A 27,079-nucleotide genomic window follows, 5' to 3' on the forward strand; every position below is an offset into this window, starting at 1 on the left:
AACCAAACTTAATTCAACAAAATACAATTAAATTACATAAAAGAAAATACTACCAGTATTAATAAAACGAAAATTAAATTAAAATAAATTTAATTTAATTTAATTTAATTTAATTTAATTTAATTTAATTTAATTTAATTTAATTTAATTTAATTTAATTTAATTTAATTTAATTTAACAAAAGAAAACAAAAGAAAACAAAATAAAATGCTACCAGTATTTTATATTCTGGTAAATTATCTATAGAATTAATAGTTTAAATTGTGCAATAAATGAATGAATAAAATGAAATAAAATAAAATACCACCAGTATATTAAATATTGGTAAAGTATCTTTAGAATTAATAGTTTTAAAATAATCATATGAATTAAATAAAATACAATAATGAAAAAAATGAATGAATGGATGAAATAATTTATTAATTATGCAATGAATAAAAAAAAAATACTATTAGTATAATAAATATTGGTAAATTATTTTTTGAATTAATAGTTTAAAAATAATCATGTTAATAAAATAAAATTCAACAAATTAAAAAATATATATTAATTAATTAATTATGCAATTAATAAAATTAAATAACATTTTTGTATATGTATGTACTTTATTTAACTAGGCAAAAATGTCAGATATTACCTTTCAAATTTCTTGAGCACATATAAAGCTCTCTCAGTGTTTTGAATTTTATCAAATGTGTTGTCCATGAAAGTTTTCAGTTGATTCTGAAAAGAAATACCAAATGCATTAGCAATTCCATACAAAAAAATAAATAAATAAATACACACCTCAAAACATACTTACATGTAGTTCACTGGTTTGTTTACAAAATTCCTCATAATCTTGATCAAAGTCAGTCCTCCTTTGGTCCAGGAAGCTGTACTGTTTTTTCTTCATGGTCAGCACAATGGCCTTTACAGGGGACATTACAATGATTAAAACAATTTGTATGACATGGGTATGACCAAGATATTACAATATTCAGGAGGTTTAAGAGGACATATCCTGTGTCCTAATTCAAAACACTTACAAATCATACTTAAGTTTTGACTTTCAAAATTTGCTTTTGGGTTTGTGTTTAGGAGTAGGAGTGAGGTAAGTCGATATAAGAAGAGTTTTTTACAGTATAAAACACATTGTGCCTCGCAAACCACATATACAAGAATGTTAGTCTGTGTAAAAAAGACAGACATTTCAAAGCCGTCCACATGAACACATGTATTTTCAAAATCACCAAGTGGCTGAAACCAAAATCTTCTGAAAACTTTGGAAAGGGGAATGATTTTCAGAAACTCTGGTTACAGTGTGGTCGTGTGGCCAGTAACAGAGATTTTGCCTCATGATGTCAGTTGCTATATTTACATTGAGAGATGTTAATTACATTTATGCACATAACTGGAATATCGCATGAAATACGTGCAAATAAAGCAGCGTTTCCATCCAATGAGTCAAAGAGAACTAAATCGTCACTTCCTGAATAACTGGCGCCAAATATCAAAAGTAAAAATGGAATTTATTGTGGTAGGAGAAGCTGCGTGAATCTTTTCTTCATTTTATACATGACTTGCAACTCAGAAGACAAATGCCGACAAGCAATGAATGCGTGGTGGCATTTGAAGGTGTTAGATGCAGAGCACAGACGCTCTAGACTATTCTGGAGGTAATTAATAACATAATAACACTAATACTGAACTGGTCAAGGCGTTTTAGAATGACCAAAACAGCTGGTTTGTCCATTCACACACATTTATGTTCATAAGTTATGTTCATGTGTTATGACTTTTTAATGTGCATACTGGAATTTGTTTGGTAAAAGTGTTTCTTACTTTATGCGCATCTTTTCTTATCGAAAAAAAAGTCAATCCTACTCAGTTATGCATATACATTTTTAATGCGCATTTTCAAAAATTCCATTCATGTTTTTTTATGTGCATAAATAGGTGGACGGAAACATAGCTAATGTGTGACTTGTTTTCAGCTTTCTGATTCACCAACACGATATTATTCTAATGCTAGGTTCACACCAAATGCAAAGCACCATGTTTGCTTTAAGAATAATTCACCTCATGCAAATTTTCCACTTAATTTGAATTATTTAACTTGTGCAACAAGCATGATTGAGGTGATATCCATGCATTCAAACACATTGTTTTCCATAACCTATTTGGAAAGGAATCACAATGGTAATTCACCTTTATCAGTGTATTTGCATTGACTTTGTGTGTAACTTACTTGTGCAAATTCTTAATTCCATGTTTGGTGTGAACCCAGCATAATTATTGTATCACTGTCTGTTAATTAGGCATGCCCTTGATAGTACATCATAATGCAGTTTTATGTTTTACTTATTTCTTTTTCAATTTTTTTTTTAAAAGGGGACCTACTATGCCCCTTTTTACAAGATGTAAAATAAGTCTCTGATGTCCCTAGAGTGTGTATGTAAAGTTTCAGCTAAAAATACCACACAAATATATTGTTTTATAACTCTTTAAAACTGACCCTTTTAGGCTTTGATCCTAATTGTGGCTTTTTGGTGACTGTCGCTTTAAATTTAAATGAGATTGTGCTCTCAGCACTCTTTTAAAAAGAGGGCAGAGCTACAAATGCTTATGTGCCAGCATAGTGGCAGATTCAAATAGAGACTAATGTCCTTTGCTAATGCGGGAGAGATTGTCACTAATGGGTGGGGTTTTCCCCCTCTGATGACATGTACAAAGAGAAAATGTCAATCAAAGTGTTTCAGCAGACACTTACTTTTCTGTTTTTATGAAGTGTCTTTCTAAAAAAAATTATACATTTTAACCATTAATGGCTGGTTATATTCACACACTGCTGCCACACAACCAGGCCCGAATTGGCTAATCGGGTGAACCGGTAGAGTTCCCAGTGGACCGGTCCGTTTTTTTGGATGAAGGACATTATGAAAATCAGATAATTAACTACATTAATAAATCTGACATAACTTGATCGGAAAACTTAAAAGGAGAGAAAAAGATTAAGCCATCAATAGAAAGTAATACTGTGGTTGCAGTCTTGCAGATGTCAGTGTGATAATTATTTTTTCTTCCAAACATACTAGCATAACAGTGCCATTGTGGTCCGGTCGTCAGCATGTTGTGTTACCATGCCGCTGACCTGAGTTCAAACCTCACCTGAGTAAGTTCATTTTTAGTGTTAAGACATATAATCAACCCAGGCTCATTCTGAGAACGTAGTCCCGTGGACGTTTCTGGAGACCGCGAAATACGTAGCCGGGGGTACGTACGGCTGCGTTTCATTTTTTTAAGCAAACACTGCGGGGCGGTGTGACGCCGTTCCCTTCGGCGCTTGCCGGCCGCTCGCCTCCGTGTGGAGGGCTTTCTTGCTGCAACCAGTTTGTCCGGTTAGCTCTTCGTGTACTCTGGCGGACTCGAGGTGCAGAGAGGGGCTGACCACGACGACGACGACTGGGTTCGAGTCTGGGGAAGAGCGGTTCCAGAAATCAGGTAAGAAAACAAAAACAAAATCAAAAAAATGAAGCGAACAAGTTCGTCACAGGGTGAGAATGTGGTCAAAATACGAAAACGTGGTAAAAATCAGACGAGGGCTTTTCTTTTTCTGCATGGCTTTTGTGAATCGTCGTTGGTTGGGTTTAGGGACGGAGGAGGGTGGGTCAGCCGATTGGCCGGTCGCACGGTCAATCATTCCATCATCCAGGCAGACAGGCGGAAGGTCGTTCGACAGTGGCCTCCAGCGGGTTTACGCGAGAAACAAAAACTGCAAAAATACGTACCTCCCGGGACGTATTTCGCGGTCTCCAGAAACATCCGCGGGACTACGTTCTCAGAATGAGCCTGGGTTGCATATAATACTGTTTGGGTTACTAATGTAGCTGTACATATTTTTATTCGGCACAGAATATATATTCAGATATTACAGGAAAGGACATTGTGATGTTTTAAGGAATAGTGTTGGAGATTTAGCTACCCTTTAATGTTCTCATGTTTATAAAAAACATTTGAAGTTCTAAAGCAGCTGTTTCCTTGAAAAAAAACGGGATAGTGTCATTAGAAACTGAATTGGAAATGACGCTATTTTAATATAGTCAGTCGTGAACTGAGGTGGGCCGGTCTAAGGCTTGAAACTCCAGGGCTGAAAAGGAGTCCCACTCCGGCCCTGCACACAACTGTGTTTAACCCCCTTATAAAATAGATTTTTGGATAATGGGTCCTCTTTAAACAAAGTATTAAATAAAACTTACAAAAATGCCTGTGTATGTGTGGACATAGCCTAATCCTGCCTTTACACTAGATGCGGATAAAGCATCAAGTGTGAGTGATTTACATGTTTAGTCAATGCAAAGACGTGACTAGACATCCTGCGGCGTGATTTGTGCGAATGAAGCGGTGTGCGTTTAGCGTTTTGTGCGTTTGATGCGTTAACCAATCAGAAGCTTTCTCTTGTAGGGGTGTGATTATGATGTAGTGCCTGGTTTTGGTGTCCTGAGGGGAAATCCTCTTGCTGACACCAGACAACAGTTCATCAAACTGGACTTGGCTCAATTGGAAGCACCGCTGAAAGCTTCCATCATCCAGGTACAGTTTCTGCAGGTGTTGATGAACTCTCAAAGCTGAGTGCACCTAGTGTTTTTCAGTATTCCAAAAGCACATAAAGCACAGCTACTCTCTCAGTAAAATCCATGTTAGCCATTTAGCAACAAAGCTAGAGTCACTGGGCAGACAGAAGCCCAGCCCATGATGCGAATCCGCGTCTATTGTGAAATAAATTTGACATGCGAATGAAGTGAATTTGTTACACAAACAAAGCAAGAAAATCTAATTGTTCACGCGTCTATTTATGCACGAATAACGCAATTTATTCCTGCATGCCGCGTCTTGTGTGAACACAGCATAAGGGTCAAGAAATCTTTCCATATTAAAAAAAAGAAAAGAAACCTGCGGCTACCAAGCTATCAAAAGCACCAAGATCTTGCACTAAATTCTAAAAGTCTTCAGAAATGATGTGAAAAAATTGTTGTAAGAAATCTTCCCCTCCACCATAGCTCATATACTTTCTTTCCAGAGGATAGTTTTGTGGACTTGAAATTAAAACAGGTAAGTGATAGGACAGAATATTCATTTTTAAGATAATGATTCCTGCTTGGGTTCTTGTTACAACAACCATGAGCCAATTTTGTACCAAAAGAATTCCCAGTTGAAAAGATAAATATTCAGTCGTGTGCTACAACAGCGCTCATGTGTGTATCAGACCAATGTAAATGCCCAAATGGAGCAGTTTATTTTAAAATATTCATTGACTCCTACAGACTGTCAACTTTCACAAAGAACAGGAGTTAGCGATAGATCTTTATCAGCTTTTGTTCAATTATTCAGAGCTCCTGGAGCATCGAGTCCTCTGGGCCTGAACTTTGTTTCCATGGACACAAAAATGAGAGTGAATAAATAAACTTGTGACTGGAATAAAGAGAGGTGATGAATGTTAATGGACTCGCGGTGCAACAATACTAGGTTAAAGCTACAGGTAACATTTGCCCTTTCATGCAAATCCAGGACTGGCCCGAAGCCTAAATGATGACCTCCGTTATTATTAAAATAAGCCTCTACTGATGTCAGATCAGTATGAAAGGGCAATTTCTACTTAAGTTGAAGTTAAAGACATAACGTTAGCTCCCATGCTGGTTCATGCTTCATGCTGAGACATGCAGTAAGTTTAATACACATTATGTCTTTAGAGTTACCTCCCATTTGCCCTGCATATCTGCTGTCTGTCCACAGAAGGCAGCGAAGAGAACAAAAACCACTTAGTCCATGCTAACTACAGTCAAGCAATGCTTATTTATGGAATCAAACTTGTATCACAATTATATATGTCCATCTTAAAAGAGGCAACTGTATACAGCTTAGGGCATAGGTCTCAAACTGGATTCCTGGAGGGCCGCACATCTTTTGCTCCTAACCTAATCAAACACAGCTGATCCAAATAATCAAGCTGTTCAAAAAAGTCTTGAACACCTTGATTAGTTGGATCAGTTATGTTTGATTTGGGTTAGAGAAAAACTGTGCAGAGCTACGTCCCTCCAGCAATTGAGATTGAGACCTATAGCTTAGGGGTATATATATGTTTAAATGATTATTCTGAGAGACACGGTTTGATATTATACAAAATAAAAGATTGTTCTTTCTCTGAGATACACAATATTTCCAAAGGTTTTGGGACAGCCCTCCAAATCATTTCAAATCACAGGCGTATAGGTCTTAATTTGTGCCAGAACAAGCCAGATCTGGATCAGGCACCTCTGAAATCTGATTCGGCAACCTCATTTTACCGATCCCCCTCCTCACATGCACCCCTGCCCCACTCTTCATTTTCTTCCGCGACTCCCCAAGCCTCATCACTTTTGACCACGACCTCCTCTGGTAACATGCCGGTTCCATTACCCTGATTAATCCAGGACGTCGCAATTTACAAATTAAGCACTGCAGGCATATAAAATCAAACACCCATGCAGACTGTTGCTTCAAACCTCTGTGAAAAAAATTAGTCACTCTCCGGAGCTCAGAGAATCCAAGTGTGGTACAGTGATTCCACTTGCGCAATAAGTCCTCACTACTAAATATTCCACGGTCAACTATTAGTGGTTTCATAACAAAGTGGAAGCAATTGGGAACAACAGCTCAGCCATGAACTGGGTGTCGACTGAGCAAATGCTAAGGCGCACTGTAAACCGAAGTTTTCACAGACTTTCAGGAAAGTCAATAGCTACAGATCTCCCAACTACATATGGCCTTCAAATGCACTCCAGAACGGTGCATAGAGAGTTTCATGGAATGGGATTTCATGGCTGAGCATCTGCATTCAAACATTATATTACCTATTGCAATGCAACATATTGTGTAAGTAACACACCCCACTGGACTGTAGAACAGGTGAGATATGTTCTCTGGATGGCCAATCGCACATCCTTGTCTGGCAGTCTGACGGTTGAGTCTGGGGTTTGGGGTTGCCAGGAGAGCAGAACTTGCCTGACAGTTTTGTGCCAAGTGTAAAGTTTTGCGGGGAGGGTTATGCTGTGGAGTTGCTTTTCAGGGGTTGGGCTTTTCAGAGGTTTGCATCCGACCAGATTTCTTGTGGTGCAAGAATAAATTTCCGAATAAAACACGGTAGGGGTCGGTCTAACAATATAGCATTCCTGATTAATGTTAGGAAGCCCACATGAGGCAAGCCTGAAGTATGGGAGTCTTTTTCATGCATCTTAGACACAAATGGAAAACAATTACCCTTGCGCAATGTGATAATACCTCAAAGTTTTACCCTTTACCAGTCACAAGACTGAAACCTCAGGTTTAAGGCAGCATTCATGTCTCATCACAAAGGGGCAAACAAAATTGACATTTAGCCTACAATCCTCGCACAACCTACATTTTTATCTATTATCTCTCTCTTTTGGTAGTACCCAATTTAAACGAGAGATTTTGGAAACCAGATCTAAACTTAGCAGGAACTGTCGGGACAGGTAGAAACATATTCTAAGCGGGCAGTGGCTGAACAAAGGCTGAATATACAGCAGGAGCAATCGGGTGTGGAATAAAAGCTTGAGGAAGCAGGCGGAGTGAGACTAAAAAAATCAGTCCCGCACAGACCTCTAGTTGGGCTTGGGCATTTATAGTTCCAGTGAAAGGAACTCTTGATGCTTCAGCATACTAAGACATTTTAGACAATTTCATGCTCATAACTTCGTGGGTGGCACCTTGTTGTTCCAACATGACTGCACACCAGCTGACAAAGCAAGGTCCAGAAAATACATGGATCAGCAAACCTGGTGTGGATGGACTTGACTGGACTCCACAGCGCCCTGACCACAACCTGATATTACAATTACTGACATACTCACTGATCTTTGGGATGAAATAGAATAGAGACTGCTAGCCAGGTCTACTCAACCAACATCAATTTCTGACTTCATAAACACGCTTCAAGACAAAATCGTCAAAAATACTTGTGGAAAGCCTTCCAAGGCAAGCTGCAGCAGTTAAAACAGCAAAGTGTGGACTAATTTTATATTAAACCCATTTGCATGTAAAAGCAGATGTCCCAAAACCTTTGATAATACAGTGTGTGTGTGTGTATATATATATATATATATATATATATATATATATATATATATATATATATATATATATATATAGCAGGTAAATACCTATTGAACATGTCACAATTTTTCCAGGTAAATATATTCAGCCCAGGCTCATTACTGATACGTACCCCTACATACATTCCTGGAGAGTGCGAAATACATCCCAGGCGGCACGTTTTCAGATTTTACCATGTTCTTTATTTTATTTTTTTCCCCATTGTCACAGTCAACTCCTCTCTGCATCTAAAGTCCACCAACATATGGTCAGCTGCCATACCTGCCATACCCCCTGTAGGGTTTGTTTTTAAGATGACATGCAGCCTTCACACTAGCTGCGACTTTGTAGCTGCCTGTTGCTCTGCTACAAACGCAGTTCTGTGTAGGTCTCTGAGTGAGCTGATAGAGGATCACGTGAGCTCTACTAGTACTCCTATTGGCTGTCACTCAAGAAAGTGGCTCTTCATTTACATAAAGTTGAAGGATTCTCAAATTTGTCGCTCCACACGTCACACCCACCTAATTGCCAACAGTCACTGTCACTCGTGTAGACGGGGGTTGCAGAAGTTGCTCTATGTTAAAATGAATGGTCGCTTGTCGCTTTGCAGCTGCGAGTTGCTTGTAATGTGAAAGAGGCTATACGTAGCTCTGGATATATAATTCGTGCTATCCAGAAATATATACTGGGGTATGTTTTCTCAATGAGCCTGTGTTGAATATATTCTAAACGTGCGGTTAATTTTACATTTAGTTAACACAAACAATCCAAACACACAAATAAACCAAGCCTGTTTTTATCAGAAATTATGTTATGTGTAATAAGAATAGAATAATACAAGGACACTGCCCTGAATAACTGAAATGTATTTAAAACTTTATATCAATATGATATATCATCTTTTATGAAGAATACAGTTACACACATAGTTCATGCGTGATTTATTCCCATACTTCAACAATATCCAAGTCTTGACAGTTCTGTGGGTCTCATCTATCCACTCTGATCTTTAGTTCTCATTTTTTTAGTGGAATGAAGTCAGGGGATTGGCTGGGTCATTCTAGCAGCTTTATTTTCTTTCTTTGAAACAAGTTGAGAGTTTCCTTGGCTGTGTTTGAAATCATTGTCAGTAAGTTTTGTTTTCTTTGTATGTATGGATTACTTGTTGTTGTTAGCTACAACTGGTCAGCAGCCCTTTTAAAATATGTTTTTCTGAGAAAAATAGGGACTTGTTCAATACTATATATACATCCAAAACAAGAACGTTGTGTACAAAAAGTTTTAGACCCCTGCTGTAATGTAAGTCATGTTATTTTAACCATTTCATGGGTTTGACAATATAATATTATTGCCTCATAAAAAACACAAATTTAATTAGAAACGTGAGAGATATAATACCAGTCAAGGTAGACTAACAAATTCAGGAAAAAAGGGTCATAATATACTGTAGATATGACCATTTGAAGCAGAAATATTATGCAAAAGTGTTCCAATTTAACAGTATTCACTACATGAGACTTACACATTGCCATTATGAACAATGCATTACAATGATCTTAATAAATTCTAATTATACCCCCTACTGGGTATAATATATCTGTGAATGTTACAATGACCTGTCAGACTGAGGTCTTTGACTACCTTTATATTAAATCTCAGGTTATACAGTTCTTTTAGTTCACTAACAAATGCCTGCTTCAAATGAAACATTTATATAACGCTATAGAAAGCAGCCTTCAGTAATTACACTATTATCTTCAAGGTATGTTCTTTTGTCTTGTGTGCAAATCTAAAAATAGGCCACCCTGATTACTATGTCCCTGGACGTGATACCTGAAATCTGGTTGCCATGGTTTCCAGTCCCTCAATTTTGGAGTCCTGCAGGGCATTGTAGGTGGTAATGGTGCTAAACAGGTTTAGGATTTTGCTCAGTCGTCGCTGAAATGTGTCAAACTTGCCAAAGATGTACATTTCACTAAAGTCAAACTGACGCTCCGATGGATTCTCCTCCAGCTTCTGTTTGGTTTTTTGGAAGTATTTCTGGTATTCCTGAAACATTGAACATACATATTTGTTTGCATTTTATTCATGTAGCAGACATTTTTGATAAGCAACTACCAATAGAGTATACATTGACTACGTCAACATTGACATCATTAATTGAATTATTTGCCTTAATCGGATTAAGACAATATTAAGGTGTTTATATGAGTTCCTTTCTGAATGTTCCTTTCAAGATCTCGTTTTACATGTTATATCCACGCTATCCGCATTTCCTCTGGGATTTCTTATAATTTTGGGTGTTTCATTTTTTATTTGTCGACTTAAACTGCAGTCTGGCACTTTCACTTTCATTCAGGAACATTTCACGCATTCCCCCCGTGACAAACAAGGCATTGGATGTGAGTATGAAGTGCTGGAAGACTGTTGTTTTAATCAAACTTGATACCGATCGCTGTACGGGGAAAAAATTCTTTCACATAGGTGAAAATCCTACACAACGGTAATAGTTTGATTGCTGTGTTTATATGTCTGCACTGCACTTCAGTAACATGACTAAATCGGCATACTCCACATATCTTAAATGGGTTTTTGTTTAGTTCAATTATGATTATGAGTTGAATTAGGGTCATCAAAAATCACTGTTTACATGGTAGACTCTTAATCAGAGTATTGTCTTACGGTGCTTTCACATCTGTGGTTCGATTCATTTTGGTCCATGTCAAGGGAAACAAATCATATATTGTAGCATTTTTCTGCCGTTTTTGCGTCCTTTTCACACCACACTTTGGTTAAAACCAGTTGAAAAGAATCAAAATGCAGTCATGCAGACAAAATCCACATCACTCATTGGCCAGATGTTTACTATGTTTACTGCGCTGGCTGATTGTATCCCTGGTCATAATATACTATATAGTTTGAACACTGTAAAACCCAAAACGTTAAGGTAACTTAAACTGTTTGAGGAAACTGATTGCAACAAACCATTTGAGCAAAAAAAACGAAACTAGATGAGTACTGTGAACTTACTCCATTTAAGTTTAAGTAATGAGGTATTTAATTAACTTATTTCCTTCAACACTGAGTACAAAACTCTTTCCAGATGAGTAGAATAAACTTCCAGTAAATTTTAAGTTAACTACACTCATTTGATATAAATATTGATGTTGAGTTGACTGTTGGGTTTTACAGTGTGTACATCACTTTAGACAAACTATACATTGAGAATGAAGTGTGGCTGCAGCTGGAATTTAATGTTTTATTGCGTTGCAAACGGCGAAGACGCAGTGCAAGTCACTTCAGGAGGAGGCGTAAATTAACTTAGCAAATCTACGACATGGTCATCTTACAGAAATATTACCAACGATCCATCAGGTTATGTTATTCCATCTCTCTCTTGATGGTAAAGCACTGTCAACAAACATTTTTCCTCCCTAGGACAACGCATCTGACTACGGCAGCAGGATAAGTCCAAAATGGTGCAGTACTTTTTGCGGTAGGGTCTATTTTCGTTCTGATCATGTTACCACAAACTAACTGCTCCAGGGTTCATTTGAAAGCGTACCGAGACCACATCTTCAAGGAGGTCTTGGTGCACTTTTTTGGTTCGCTTTTGGTGTGCACTTGATTGTGATTGCTACATTCACACCTGCCCAACTGAACCACACCAAGACGGAAAATGAACTCTAGTGCAATTCAACCGAACTAAATAAGTCGTAAAAACACCCTTAATCGGATTAAAATCGGAGTATTGGTGTCCATATAAACCTACTCACTCTTTGTAATATTACACTACCAAACTCAAAGTGTTATATATTAATCCCTACATTTGTGTAGTAAAGTTATTTGTGTTTCTTGTCCTTCCCTAGTTGTGAACATCAAAACCCCAAGGTTAGTCAACCCAAAAATGAAATAAAATTGAAATGAATATTAATTTTTTACACTCATGTCATTTCAAACCAGAGACCTTCATTCGTCTTCAGATCACATATTAAGATATTTTAGATGATTTGGCAAGTAAAACAAAAAAAGCAACTCTCAGGAACAGAAAACACTGTACTGGCAAAAATAACTTTTTTTACACAAAAGTATTCTTTAAGCTCGATAATATTCTGATTGAACAACTGACGGCATATAATCAGCATATGGTATTTTTGAGTCTACACATTGCTGTCTATAGTTTTCAGCGCAAGTCTGTCAGATTTCCTTACATTTCAAGATATGAATTTGGATCACATTTATTACATCTATCTTGTGGAGATTCTCTCACTGATTCATTCATTTCTTATGGCGGGCCGACTGTAAAGAACATGAGTGTCTGCTCTTATTTTTTGTGTGTTTGCTGGTAGGGTGATACTTTGACTACATTGTAATTGATACTTTAACTGCACTTATCTGCAAATTAGAAGATAAACTAAAAAAATACTAAGAGTTATAGGTAAGATGCTTTAGATCAGTAGTTCCCAAAGTCGCAGGACAATGACAAGAGGCTTGATCAAAAAATTTGATTAAACTATAAGAATTACCACAGAAGTTAACAATAGTAGTAATAGTTACATAAAAAACAACAACATGCAAATGAAAAGCCATCAGCCTTTAATTTTTTTTTTTTTTCATAGCATCAGTGTGTTTACGTTTACAACAACACAGCAATAGCGTCAGCTGCAGCAGATTGATTTTATAGCACCGGGTTAAGACACCTTTATGGCAATCAAATACATTAAAAATAAATACTGAATATTGAGGATGATCTCTGAGTGGCAGTCTCCAAAATAAAACCAAGAATAGACTTGTGCTGAAAACATTGTGCCCACCAGTCTCTTTAGGTGAGGTTAATATTAAATTAAACAAATTAATAAATGACTATAAAAATTATAAGGTGGTTAGACTGCTTTGTCAATATGCTTGTGTTTATATTGGCCTATTATGTGTACAATGTTTGTATATTTCTTTTTTACACCTCTGGGGAATTTGGGGGTCACAAGTCACTGGCATTGTTATTTTGGGGGCTGAAAGGTTTGGGAACCCCTGCTTTAGATCAGGATGGGTCAATAATGTCCTTTGTCCTTTCTGTCTTTTCTTTCTCCAAAATAATTAATATGTTCAATAATGCATTTCTTATTTTTAGACCGTTTTCGTCTACTTAGCAAATAAGTAACAGTTTGCTAGCTTTACAAGGTGATGATGACATTGATGTTAAAAATTAACTATAATAAAATAGTGAAATGTATAATTTGAGCTTCGAGGTGTCTGAATCAATCATTCTGAGGAAGGATTGTTTGTCAACAATATACTTGATGCCTGTTATCATAGACTTCCATAGCAGGAAAAACTACGGTGGCCGGGTGCAAAACAACATTACAAAGTGTGAAATACGAAGCTTGAGACAAATGTACATTTTGAAAAACATTTTTACCTATTATAAGACACAATTAAATAGGAAAAACAATTTTACCAAGGACGAAACAAATTTACATTTTGGAAAAAAAAATTACAAGAGGCAAAACACTTTTACCAATCCCAAAACAAATTTACAATTACAGATTCTTTACGGAAAGGGAATGTACCAAAAAAATTAAAGTAAAGAAACAATTATAATTTGCATGTCATCAACGGGATTCAAACCCAAGTCAAATGGTTCAACACACTTATCTATCTATCGACCTATCTAACTGAGCTATTCCAATGTACATGTTGAACGTATACTTGCATTTACATATTTGTACATTTAAGTAAGATAGGTAAAAATGTTTTTCAAAATGTAAATTTGTCTCGAGCTGTGTAAAAGTGTTTCACACTTTGTAATGTTGTTTTGCACTTCCCGGCCACCGTTAAAAACAAAGACTATGGAGGTCAATGGTTACAGGTTTCCAATTTTCTTTTCTGTTTAACAGAAGAAGAAATAAAAACCTGAAGGTTTGAAACAAGTTAAGAGTGGGTAAATGGTGATATCGTTTTAATTTTGGGGGGTGAACTAACCCTTTAAGTGTCATTCACTTGCTTATGTCTTTTTCAATGCAAAGCCGACATTATTTGAGATGACTTTCTTATGACGGATTGACATAACCAAATACATCATAACAATGTCTTTGTCTTGACAACCTGACATCACCAAGACAACAAAACTTGTCATAAATCTGTCACAAACATAACTGTAATGAGGGCATTATAATCATGTCATGAATTTTATAACAATCTCGTTTATATTTGTTTTGACCTCACTACAGCGGTACAGTGAACTTTTCATTAAAAAATGGCATTAAATATTAATGACACTGTTATGAATGTATTTAACACTTTTAGTGAGAAATTGTAATGACAAATTCAATATGTTGTACTGAAGAAAAAATGTTAATGACACAATTATAATGGTCTCACAACAATCATGTTTATGACAGATTTATGACAAGTTAGAATGTCTTGTTAATGTCTAGCTGCCATGACAAAGACAGTTTATGATGTATTTGGTTGTCAAGTTGTCATAACAAAGATATCTCAAGCAATGTCATCTTTGCATTTAAAACGACATAACTCAACTAATGATACCCAATGACAGTTACCATAAGCATGCATAAAATCTCCTCATGTCATGATTATAAAGGTGTCGTCAGTAACACTTCAAGTAAAGTGTTACTGACTATTTTTAGGTATAAAAAACTGAGAGGAAAAACAGTTTATTATCTTTACAAGGTCATGACATATGGGCCAGACAGAATTTGCGGACATTTTTTGCCATTTCTGCAGAGAAGTTTGTTAAAAATCTGCGGATTTATGCAGAATGATTTTGGGAGTATCATAACTAAAACCTTAATATATTGAATAAAAAATAAAATATTTTTAACTTTAATTTAATGTTTACGATGCAAATCCAATTAGGTCCACTTGCAAAGCAAATTTCTTATATAACATATCCACTAAAAGACAGAAAATATTACTTTACAAACTGTATTGAAAATAAATCAAATTAATATTTTCATATTAGTCAATAATATTAGTGAAACTAATTTAAAAACTGAATAAAATGTACACACATTTAGTCAAGTAAAGAAACAGAATCAATGATAGGCTAAAAATCTGCGGAATTCTGCGCACACAGATTCCATGTGGGCCTACATATCAAAAGCTAACTCTAATAATACAATAAACAGTATTATTTGAGCTTTGAGGTGTCTGAATCCTTCATTTTGATGTAAAATTACTTTTTAGCTATTACAGTATGTCTGTCCCGTTCATTGTAGGTAACTGAGCAGATAAACTATCAGCATTTGTTAGCTCTACAAGGTCATGACATTAATAGTGAAAGCAAACTGTAAAACACCTGACAGCTATAATTTAATAAAGTCGCACAAGCCTCATACGAACTCATAAAAAGTCTTTCTAAAGTCAAATAGTCTTTCTATGGGATTATCTTTCCCTATGAACAGCAGAGCCTTGAAGCTTGGCAAAATCTGTCTCTTGGCAAAATGGACTAGACAGACGCAGAAGAAGTAAGATGGATTAAGGTTAAGTGTCACACATTTTATGGTATCTAGACCTTGATCGGTGTATATATATATATAAGCACGTCCTGCAGCTAAATGTCATATCATACTGTACCTGATTCAAGCGAATAGCAGCTTCGAGTTTCTCAGATACCACTTCCTGCGGCTGATCCCAAATGGTTGCTGAGCCGTTATTGGTGATATAAGCCTTACAGGCGGTGATCATTTGATTTGTAACCTTGGGAGAGAGATAACATTGCCGGTTTGAAGTATTAAGTCTTGGAAATTAAATTTGGTTAACGTTGGTGTCACCTCGCTCTTACCTTGACAAAAAGGGAAGTGATTTTCTCGGAGGTGTTGTAGTAGCGAGAGATACTGTGTATCATTCGAATCGCGTTTATAAGCCCAGGAATAGCTTCCACCATTGAAACCTATATAGAGAGAGACGCACCAAGGAGATAATATCACAGGATATAATAAAGTCTTCATCGCAAACCTTTAAAAATCAGTTTCTGCAGAACAACATTGTTATTATCAACCCAGGCTCATTCTGATTATGTAACCCAATATAGATTTCTGGAGAGCCCCAAATGCATCCAAGGAGCTATGTTTTTTTTTCAGGTTTTTGTTTTCACGAATCCACCACATGCCGCTGTGTACGTTTTTTTGAGATCTCAAAAACTTTTACCTGTTAATTTTAACATCATTAAAAAAATTATTTCATAACTAACAAATAGCTAATAAAATATAATTGTTCAACAAAAAATGTTTTATTAGAAAAAAATATCATTATGAATATACTCAATAACAACAACATTGCATATTTTTTCAGTACCGTGCAGACCCAAAATCCAGCCTTAGTTTATTTGTTCAATGTACAGTTCTAAACTCTATTATACATACAGTATTTATACCATGGTCTGCCTGAGTACTGTTTCATTCACAGGTAGCTATAAATATTGCACAGACATTATTAACAGCTTTAACTTAGTCATTGCTGGCAAATGACCATGGTATACTATAAGTGGGATTATTCATGGCTGGATGTGCATTAAATCCAATGCACTCCACTCTGTTATGAGTGGTTCTTTGCTTAATGCACAGCTATCTGAGGATTATTATAGATTTTATTATTTGTTGTGTTTTATATTGTTTTATACTGTTATAAAACATGACATTTATATATAGGTTATATTCGTAGGTTATGTGTGTCAAATACATTTTCTAACAAATCAATTGAATTGATGTTCCGTATATCAAAGAATCCTCAAAAGATTGATACAATGTTGTTAAAAAGGATACAGTTGAAGTCAGAATTATTAGCAACAACTGTGTTTTTCCACAATTTCTCTTTAACAGACTTTTTTTCGACACATTTCTAAACATAATAGTTTTAATAACTCATTTCTAATAACTGATTTCTTTTTAGCATTTCCATGAGGACAGTACATAATAATTAAGTAGATATTTTTCAAGATACTAGTGTCTTAAAGTGCAATTTCAAAGACTTAACTCTTTTAATTATGTAAGTTAGGGTCATTTTATAACCGTAGTTTGTTCTTTAGACAATCGTGGGATAATAATATTGATCTTAAAATGGCTTTAAGACAAATAATTTGGGAAATATTTGAAAACGAAAACAAAAATCACTGGAATGCTAATCATTTTGATTTCAACTATAGCTAAACTTGAATCAGTTTTATGAAGTTTTAAAAAAAGTGGCACATTTATATTTTGATGTATGGACTATTATAATGTGCAGGATTTGTCTGTCCCGTAGAGGTTACAATTGTTGTCTACACTGATAAATTATTATTCCTGTTTAAATTTTTGCTAAACTTTAGTAACCATAGCAGAACATTCCGTACAGGGTTGCTGTTGTACAGTGGGTCACAGAACTTCTCAAGGGTGTACAGGTACTTCACATTGTCTTTGGCCTCATTTGCTGCATCGGTGATCCTGATGTCAAGTTCTCGCCAAACCTGCCGAGGCAAGTAATTTAGGGAAAATTAGACCTCAAACTGACTGGTAAAACAACACAATCTAGGGCATTACTCAAATGAAAAAGTGATAAGTTACTTTACTTTAGAGTGAATAAACTGATTTGTTGCTGTAAAAGAAACAAGTTGATTTTACTTAAAAAATTTAATTGACTTAAAGGTGCAGGTTGCCAAATTGAGGACAGGAGCGAGTGATTTAAACTGTGTTCTAAATAAAAGCAGCGGCACCCGATAGAAGGAATATTTTCCATATTAAAAGGAGTTTTTGTTCTAACCAACACCTCGAATTGATATATTAGAAACGGCTTCTATTTCTCACAGCTGAACAATAGAAAACTATGACAATGATCACCTCAGGTAAACCTTATGTGCTTTAATCAGTGTTAAATGCAAACAATGTTTGAATGACATTTTACATTACATTTATTGCCATATACTGAAAACAGCAGCAGATAGTTCACCTCAGATCTTGAAATTGAACTTTAGAACCAAACACGTGATTCAGCATCTACATTTAATAATGTTAAAGAGGTTTGTGATGTATTAAATAGATTATAAACCTTACCTTATTTTGTGAGTGAGTGCATATTCTGTGCTTCTGAATGGCTGTATTTAAATTTCTGTCGTGTTTCGTCTGGTGCTAAAAGCCAAGATGCTTATCACTGCCTATCTCGTCATGTATCGTGTTGTTAGGACACGCGGTTACAGTGTAACCTGCTCATAATATTGATATTATTTGCTAAATAATAACTTTATGTGGAATTGAATCTGTCTCATTTCGAAGTTCATATGTCCACTAGAGGTCACATTTCGGTCACGGACGCATACTTTCAGAGCCTTTCTGAATGAATGAATGAATGAATGAATGAATGAATGAAATAAGCGGTTTTGCTTTAGAAGTCAAAAACTTACATAAAGCACCTTTAACTTTTAGAATTATGCACAGAGTATGTTTACTTAATTATAAGGCAACGACTTTAAAATCTATTTTTTTAAATAAAGTCAACTAATTGCTTTATACAGTGCATTTTCTCTTCCATCCAACTAATCATCTAAACAATCCTCGAACCTTAATGAGTTTGGACTTGGCTACAAGAAGAACCCCGAGCACAGCTTTGACCTCCGGGCTCTTCAGCTGGTCCAACAAGTAGTTAAAACGAGACATTCGTTTCTTCCAGTGGTCAAGCTCTGCACGGGGACCCAGGTCATCTGCCTCTTTCCTGAGCTGGTCACTCTCTGCAAGAACCTTCAGAACACAAAATAGTGTGCTTCAAAAAGGTGAACACAACACATTAAACAAGGTTTCTACTTTTTTATGGACACCTCAAGGACTTTTTTTAATCACTTATAATTTTAAATCGAGCACCTTAGTAATTTCACTTAAACTTAATATTTGCATTAAAATTTCATAGTAAGGATGTTGATTTGAATATTAATGAAGTTAGTTGAATTGAACACGGGTAATATTCAAATGTGGCTTCTGAGATGGCGTACAGGGTTACTGTTGTAGTTGTACTGTTGAGCTAAATGTGCAGTAATCTGCCAAAATGCTACCCATTTGCATAATTTCTTTGAAACACAGTCCCTCCTCTGCCATCCAAATCCATGCCTCCTGAAACCACGAACATGCAGTAGAGAAACCAGATGATGTCATTCGCAATTTTAGAAAACTTTATAGTGCTTTATAATATTACAATTCTGAACAAAAAAAAAAACTGTATTATATCTAGCATGTTTTCAGTTGTGCAGCAAGCTAAACTTGTCATAATGTGAATGCAAGGTTTGCTGGTCTCACTCTCTCACGCGCTTTGTCCTAAATTGACTACTGTATGCTTAGTGGTTGGCTGGCGGGATGCATGAATTACACTTATTCCAAAGCCATACTTACATGCTACTTCAGACTGAATATTCAGAGTAGCATGGATAAACAATGTAGGGAGCGTGTCTGGGGTTGTCATTGTTCAAAAATGAACCAATGTGAATATAAAACTAACTTCACCTCAGTAAAGCAGGCTAGGTGGAATATCGCTATTTATTTATGTTTTGTTGTTAAACTAAATAAAATCTACATTACTAATGCTGTAAAAGGCCCTTATGAAATTTGAAAATAGTCACATCAATCTTTCGCCAGTAGATTTCAGTGGCTGAACTAGCTCTGCGTAACTAAAATAGTTTTAAAACATAACTATTGGAAGGGTGGATTCTTCCAAAACGAAGATAGAGCAGTAGGAAAAAATCAGTCTATTCATTGTAAGCTTGGATCAATCTGATTGGATTATTACTGATTACAGATGAGCAGCTAGTCGTGCTCAATCATATCATGTGCTACTCTCGAAATTAGTTTACAAGACTTCACTTGTTGACAGACAGTTTGGGCTACTTATCAGAATTATGGGAATTGTTGGCCTGATAAATTTTAATTGGATGAACATTTTTTATTTCATGCCTCCCCAAGAATTTAAAAATACTTATAAATACATTTAGATCCAATACTATTGCAATGTAAAGAGACATTCAACCAGCACAACCAAAAATGTTTTTAAAGACAATCACCTACTGCACCTTTAATTTTAGCTAAATGCATTATTTGTCATAGTTCTTGATTAAGATTTAAATTTATGATTTTTAAATTAAGACTTTCTTTTCTGAAGGTTTTCCGCTCAGTTTTTAAAAGCAGCACCAGTACAGCTGTTGAAATAAAACCATAAACTTTCACTTCAAGCACTTTCAAAAACCTGTTTGTTTTAAGTACTTATTAGACCTTGAATTCATATGTCTGAAATTCAAGCACTTTCACTAAGCATGTGAACCCTGATTAAAGTAGATCAAGACCTAGTTTAAATTTGGAGGACAATCTAACGTTGCATACTTTTTGGAGTCAGGACTACATTGACTACATTCTGTTCAACTCTTTGACCAAGCTTTGGATTAAAGTTTAAAGTTAATCCACAAGGGTTTTTGTGTATATTTTGTATTTCACCCTCTTGTCTCTTACTGAAAATCTAACATTGCAGAATTACAAAAATACCATTGTATACAATACATTTATTCATTCATTTTCTTTTCGGATTAGTCCCTTTATTAATCGCGGTCACCACAGCTGAATGAACCGCCAACTTATCTAGCACATGTTTTACGCAGCGGATGCCCTTCCAGCCGCAACCCATCACTGGGAATACACACTCATTCACACACGTACACTACGGACAATTTAGCCAACACAATTCACCTACACCACATGTCTTTGGACTTGTGGGGGAAACCGGAGCACAAGGAGGAAACCCACGCAAACAGAGGGAGTATACAATACATTCTATAGAAAAAAATTTGAATGTCTTTTGAAAGTAACAGAACGGAAACCTGTTCGATTTGTTTGATCCAGGTTTTCATGCAGGCTTCAATCTTCTCCAAAGCGTCAGCGCTGTTGGCCACAGCTGTATAATCCGAAGGACCTTTCAGTGTCTTCAAGTCAAATGTTTCACATTCTTGAAGGTTTACCTGAAATAACAAAAATTTTTCACAGAAGTCACTTTGGAATGGTGATATCTCAGGATGTTATGGGGTGAATTTATAGTTCTAATGATTTCTGATATATATACAGGCCCGGATTGGCTAATCGGGAGGAACGGGAGAATTCCCGGTGGGCCGGTCCGTTTTTTGGCCACGAGGGCCGGTGTCCATAGCTGGTTGCACTCTCAACAGTCGCACTTTTTTCAATTATTTATTTATTTGACCATAGCCTCACTCTTTTTATTCATTATTTTGCCCCAGCTTTTTATTTATTTTCTCGCAGCACCGTGAACAAAATGCAGCCTGCAGGTTAATGATGACTATCATTCGACCCCTAACAGCAGCACCTTTATTATAAGAATTTGAATAATTAATATTAATGAATATTACACCCGCTCAATGAAAATCAAATGATTCACTACATTAATAAATCTGACATAACTTGATCAGAAATCTAAAAAGGGGAGAAAAGATTAAGCCATCAATAGAAAGTAATACTGTGGTTAAGTCTTGCAGATAACAGTGCAATACTTATATTTTATTCCAAACACATAAGCATACCAGTGCCATTGTGGTCCAGTGATCAGCGTGTTGCGTTATGATGCTGGCGACCTGAGTTCAAACCTCTTCCGTTAATTTATTCATTTCGTTTTTTTTTTGTTTTGTTTTTTTCATTTTTAGTGTTAAAACTGTTTGGGTTACTTATGTAGGTGTACATATTTTTTTTTGTGTGACCACCATTACAAAGGACTGGATATCTATAAAGAATTTTGCACAGAATATATACTCAGATATTGCAGGAAAGGACATTGTGATGTCTACCTAGATTTAGCTACCCTTTAATGTTCTCATATATATATATACATATATATTATATGATACAGTTCCTCCTCAAAAAAATCCAAGATCTTTTACATCCAGAACAAACATAATTATCCTGAAGGCTGAAAGCAGACCAAATCAACCATACAATTAAATTTTAGAGGCCATGGATCAATACAAAACTGCAATTTAGTGTGTGAGTGTTTCCATCTATGAGTATTTATGATATTTTTAAGATTGTGCTTTTGTGTATGGTCCTTTTGTATTTGTGAGACCTTTTCCTGCAGGCTTTCCTGAGCCCCTGATAACACAGAGACAAAGCTGTCCAGAGAGCTAATAAAGTCTTGTTTGACAGCCTGAGCCTGCGGGCTTGCTAGCTCTCCCCAGCCATAGTTCATCTTCCTCAGAGTCGGGATGAAGATCTCTGACAGCAGCTGCTCTACGCTCTTCAGCAGCCCAACACCCGTGGTGTCCAACATGTTAAAGTTCACATCCTGCAAGAGCAGACAGAGGTGAGGGGATGAATGCAAACACATAAGACCTTTGTTGCTGTTTTGATGGCATGGGATCAGAACACTACACACAACAAATACACTGCGGATATGTAAACTAAAATTTCAATTATGACTGACTGACTGACTGACTGACTGATTTGACCTGACCAACTGACCGACTGACTTAGTGAGTGAGTGAGTACACCCTAACTGAATCACTGTATTGACAAAATTCAACCAAGAGGGTATATTTGTAACCTTTGTGGGTCAAACTTATTGAATTTTCCCAAATAGTATTAGACTATTGGGTAAATGGGTCGCTCAGTGTATCTTTTGGTCATTAGATTTTCATTTTAGTAACAGATATTGAAAAACAAAAAATGAGCTGTTATTTTATTTGCGTTTTCAAATTCAAAAACGAATATTGAAATACGAGGCACTTGTCTTTTTCATGGTATAAAACGAAAAAGCAAATTCCAAAATAATTTGATTTTCATTTTTTATTTTGATTAACAACAAAACAAAATCACCAGAAAACAAATATAACATATTTGACGATACATGTATTATTTGCGTTGCTTTACTGAACAGTTTTCTGAAAATAAAGTTTATTGTTAAAATCACTTCCACTTCAAAAATGACAGTAACATTGGACATTCGTTTGGAAACATTGCGCACATTTCAATAAGTCATCTCTCCGCGTTTAAGTTCAAAATTTAAATAAATATAATTCAGTTAATCTGAAAGACATTCAGCATGTTTCAAAAACATTATCATAAACATCCCAATGTCTTCCAATGCGGACTGTCGGACAACATTACAAAAACTTTGCTACAGTTGATAATGAGCTTTAAGACCGCCGCTGTGTGCGTCTCACCCCCAATACAGCCTATTCTATTGCCTAATATACCCTATAACAGGGGTGGGCAAACTCGGTCCTGGAGGGGCGGTGTCCTGCATAGTTTAGCTCCAACACTATTCAAACCCACATGAACATGCTAATCAGTGTCTTCAAGATCATTAGAAATCTATAAGCAGGTGTGTCTGATTAGAGTTGGAGCTAAACTTTGTAGGACACCGGCCCACCCCTGCCCTATATTTATTTATATATATATATATATATATATATATATATATATATATATATATATATATATATATATATATATATATATATATATATATATATATATATATATGTATATGTCCTATCCAAGAAACGTGGCTATTGTCACAAAGTTGTTCACATCTCTGCTAAATATTGTTGTCCTATTCTAACAATATAATAATACTTAAAAATAGAGAATACAGCAAATAAAATTAAATAAACAGAAAAGAAACACGGCTTCCAATAAGGCTTGGAACTATACTTTTGAAGCAGACGCGATAATATTACACAGATTCTAACTGGTGGTATATTCTAACAAGTATAGGGATTGGTTCTGGGGACTATTTTCAGATGCTGCATAAAATCATGCATGCCGCAGTCATAGTATGGCAACAGAGTTTCTTGAGTAATACGCCAGAATGAGAGTTTCTAGCCTAGAAAACCGCAACTTTTTTCATAAGACATTCTGTCAGTCACAGAACATGATGTAACTACAGAAGACTGAAACTCGTAACTCTTTTTAAAAAAATTGTAATGAGATGCTAACTGTGCGTTCACACCATCACAGGTCGCTCTGGCCACCCTGGCAACAACGCTGTCTGCCTTCAGTGGTGAGAGCGTCAACATTTGCTACATTGATCTCGTATTTACAGGGGCCGTTGCAGCATATCATATCAGTTACATTTCTGTATAAAACATGCTTTCTAGCATGAAAATGTTGCACACTTTTTATCAAATTCATTTAACAAGGGAAGATCAAGTTGCATGTGGTGTGGCTTTGCTCCACTTGATTATACAATATGTCCATATGTCTAAAATATCCTGAAGCAATATCCTGAGACTGCAGCTCTGCACAAGACGTTTGGCCAGCGGAGAAATTAAAATGATCGTGCCCAACTGAGCCTGGTTTCTCTCAAGGTTTTTTTTTCTTCACTTTCGCCATTTAGTGAAGTTTTTTCCCTCTCTGCTGTCGCCACTGGCTTGCATGGTTCGGGATCTATAGAGCTGCGCATCGTTGGATTTGCTCTTCAATATTTGGACTCTCAGTAGTGATTATTAAACCACACTGAACTGAGCTAAACTGAACTGAACTTAAACACTACAAACTGAACTACACTGTTCCAATTTACTATGACCTTTTATGTGAAGCTGCTTTGACACAATCTACATTGTATAAGCGCTATACAAATAAAGGTGAATTGAATTGAATTGAAAAAGCAGCAATATTGTTTTGTATTGTCGCATGAGATTCCCGCTTTTTTAAAGAAAAATATATACAACATTAATGCACATCAGTAACTTGCCAGTAACTTATTTAATGCGTGTTCCTGTAAGAAAACATTGCAATAATCGACCGCAATAATCAAAGCTTTGGGAACAACAGTGGTCGGAACCAAAATTCAGAGTGACTGTGCTCTCTGGACTCCTCTCAAGCGGTGGACTTTTTCATTCCGATTGCTTGCCGCCGAAACGCGTCATAGCTCATTACCATAAAGTTAACTTGATTTCAACTCTCCTCGATGCCCACACCGGTGAAGACGCGCCGCGTTGCTCCTCGCCGCTTATTGCCGCCAGCTCTCATTGAAAATTAATGATTTCCGGCTACTTTGCCGCTCTCGCTGCTTTTGGTGTGAACATAGTCTACGTGATAGTCTAATGCAAATCAATGATTTATGCTAAGATAAACTAGACATGCTCCCGCCTAACCCAGAGATTGGCTGAATGGATTAAAAAAAGTTAAAACACAAGGGAGTTAAACATGAACCTATTTTCAAAAAACTGTAGTGTTCTTTTAAGCAAGAGATATGTATGTGGAGGAAAGGGGGGTGGGGATGCTATCCTGTTATTGACATGGTTCACAAATGAAGAGATGTTGTTTTTTTTTCTTGAAACACTCGGGGGCTGATTTTCACACATCGTGTCGTGTTTCTGTTTACCCTGTGGATATTCTCTGATGTGATCGGCTTGGAGGTGTTTGCCCGGGTGAAAAACACACAGATGCCAGTGAGGGCCACATCTGTGCCTTCTGTCACAAAGACCTTGGCTTTCTTAATGCGACTTGCTGAGGAGGACTCGGCTACTAAACAAAGACACAGAGACAAATTGATTATTGATGAATGTGCAGCTGGCTTCGAGTGCAGTGTTACCTAAAATCTAATGAGAATCATCACTGAGAACATTGAGTTTGATTATATTGTTTTGAATTGGGATTCATATTAGGCTTTACCAACCTGCCTCCATAGCCTCTGTGTCCTGGTAATATAAAATGAGGTGAGGGAGGCCATCGACTGCAAAGAATTGCTCCATTCGCTCAATCTGAAAAATCGGGCATAATGGTAAAATTAAATGTGAGTAATGGCTTTCCTTGGGAATTTCAGTAATCTGTGACTTCTTGACAAGAACATGCTCTTCACAATCAAATTAAGTGTGTATGTGTGAAATATTGTTGACCTGTGTGCCCTCCAGTATCGCATCTTCTACTTCGGATTTCTCTAGACCCACACAGGAAGACACAATGCTAAGAACATAGTCATGTCTGCTGTCCAGCTGTGCTCTCTTGGCCTCACGCTCCTCCTTCAGCTTTTGCTGTGAAAAAGAAGACGCCCACACTTGATCATCACTTCTTAACTACTTATTAGAACTGTATACAACATATGAACTGTGATGGGGCGACGCGGTGGCACAGTGGGTAGCGCTGTTGTCTCGCAGCAAGAAGGTCGCTGGTTCGAGCCTCGGTTGGGTCAGTTGATGTTTCTGTGTGGAGTTTGCATGTTCCTACATGTGGTATTGGGTAAGCTAAAAATTGTCCATAGTGTATGTGTGTGAATGAGTGTGTATGGATGTTTCCCAATCATGGGTTGCAGCTGTAGGGGTATCCCATGCGTAAAACATATGCTGGATAAGTTTGCGGTTCATTCCGCTGTGGCGACCCCAGATTAATAAAGGGACTAAGCTAAAAAAATGAATGAATGAATGAACTGTAAGCTGCAACCATTTTTTTGTTAGAAAAATAGATAGTTCGTAGAAAAACAGAATATTAAATGAGAAAATAGTGGGCGTGGCTTGTTTTTTTTCTACTGCAAGCTGATTGGATGTAGTAAAGTAGGCATTTCTTTCAGAAAGCCTGGTAAAATGGTTTCGGGAGAATTATTGCAACCTAACACACCTCCTTGTTGTCATTTCTGTTTGTTGTCAAAACTGACAGCTGGAGGGGCGTGGTTAAGTATGTTAGCCACGCCCAATACCTCAGACATACATAATCTGAGAATTTAACCGGAAACAAACAGGTTTCAGATTTCAATTTTAGATTAAAGGGCAGATTTTAGATTAAATTTAGACTAAATTGTAAAGGGCAAACTTTTTTATTTTCTTAACAACATGCATAGATGAATTGTTCACCACAAAACCAGCAATGTGAGCTAACCAAATCAATATGGTTGGTTTTGATTTCATGTGTACTTTAAAGGGTTAGTTCACCAAACAAAATCGAAAATTCTGTTATTATTACTAACACTCATGTCGTTCCAATCCCCT

The 27,079-nt window shown here is 36.3% G+C and overlaps 1 protein-coding gene across 1 annotated transcript in view; it reads right to left on the reverse strand.

Moving 5' to 3' along the window:
• The window catches only part of dnah5 (dynein, axonemal, heavy chain 5), a 264,013-nt gene extending 237,288 nt beyond the window's left edge, over positions 1-26,725 (reverse strand). The window contains exons 1-14 of the mRNA XM_056476107.1: positions 26,708-26,725; positions 25,997-26,131; positions 25,777-25,861; positions 25,483-25,622; positions 22,219-22,437; positions 20,972-21,109; positions 18,681-18,857; positions 17,480-17,593; positions 15,935-16,042; positions 15,727-15,849; positions 9,964-10,179; positions 5,736-5,762; positions 803-910; positions 638-723 (exon numbers count right to left, since the gene is read on the reverse strand). Coding sequence (XP_056332082.1) covers positions 638-723; positions 803-910; positions 5,736-5,762; positions 9,964-10,179; positions 15,727-15,849; positions 15,935-16,042; positions 17,480-17,593; positions 18,681-18,857; positions 20,972-21,109; positions 22,219-22,437; positions 25,483-25,622; positions 25,777-25,861; positions 25,997-26,131; positions 26,708-26,725 — 1,694 coding nt within the window. The remainder of the gene's footprint in view (positions 1-637; positions 724-802; positions 911-5,735; positions 5,763-9,963; positions 10,180-15,726; positions 15,850-15,934; positions 16,043-17,479; positions 17,594-18,680; positions 18,858-20,971; positions 21,110-22,218; positions 22,438-25,482; positions 25,623-25,776; positions 25,862-25,996; positions 26,132-26,707) is intronic.
• Positions 26,726-27,079: the final 354 nt, after the last annotated feature.

The sequence above is a fragment of the Danio aesculapii genome, chromosome 16, assembly GCF_903798145.1.
Source record: "Danio aesculapii chromosome 16, fDanAes4.1, whole genome shotgun sequence".
In the NCBI taxonomy this organism is placed as follows: domain Eukaryota; kingdom Metazoa; phylum Chordata; class Actinopteri; order Cypriniformes; family Danionidae; genus Danio; species Danio aesculapii.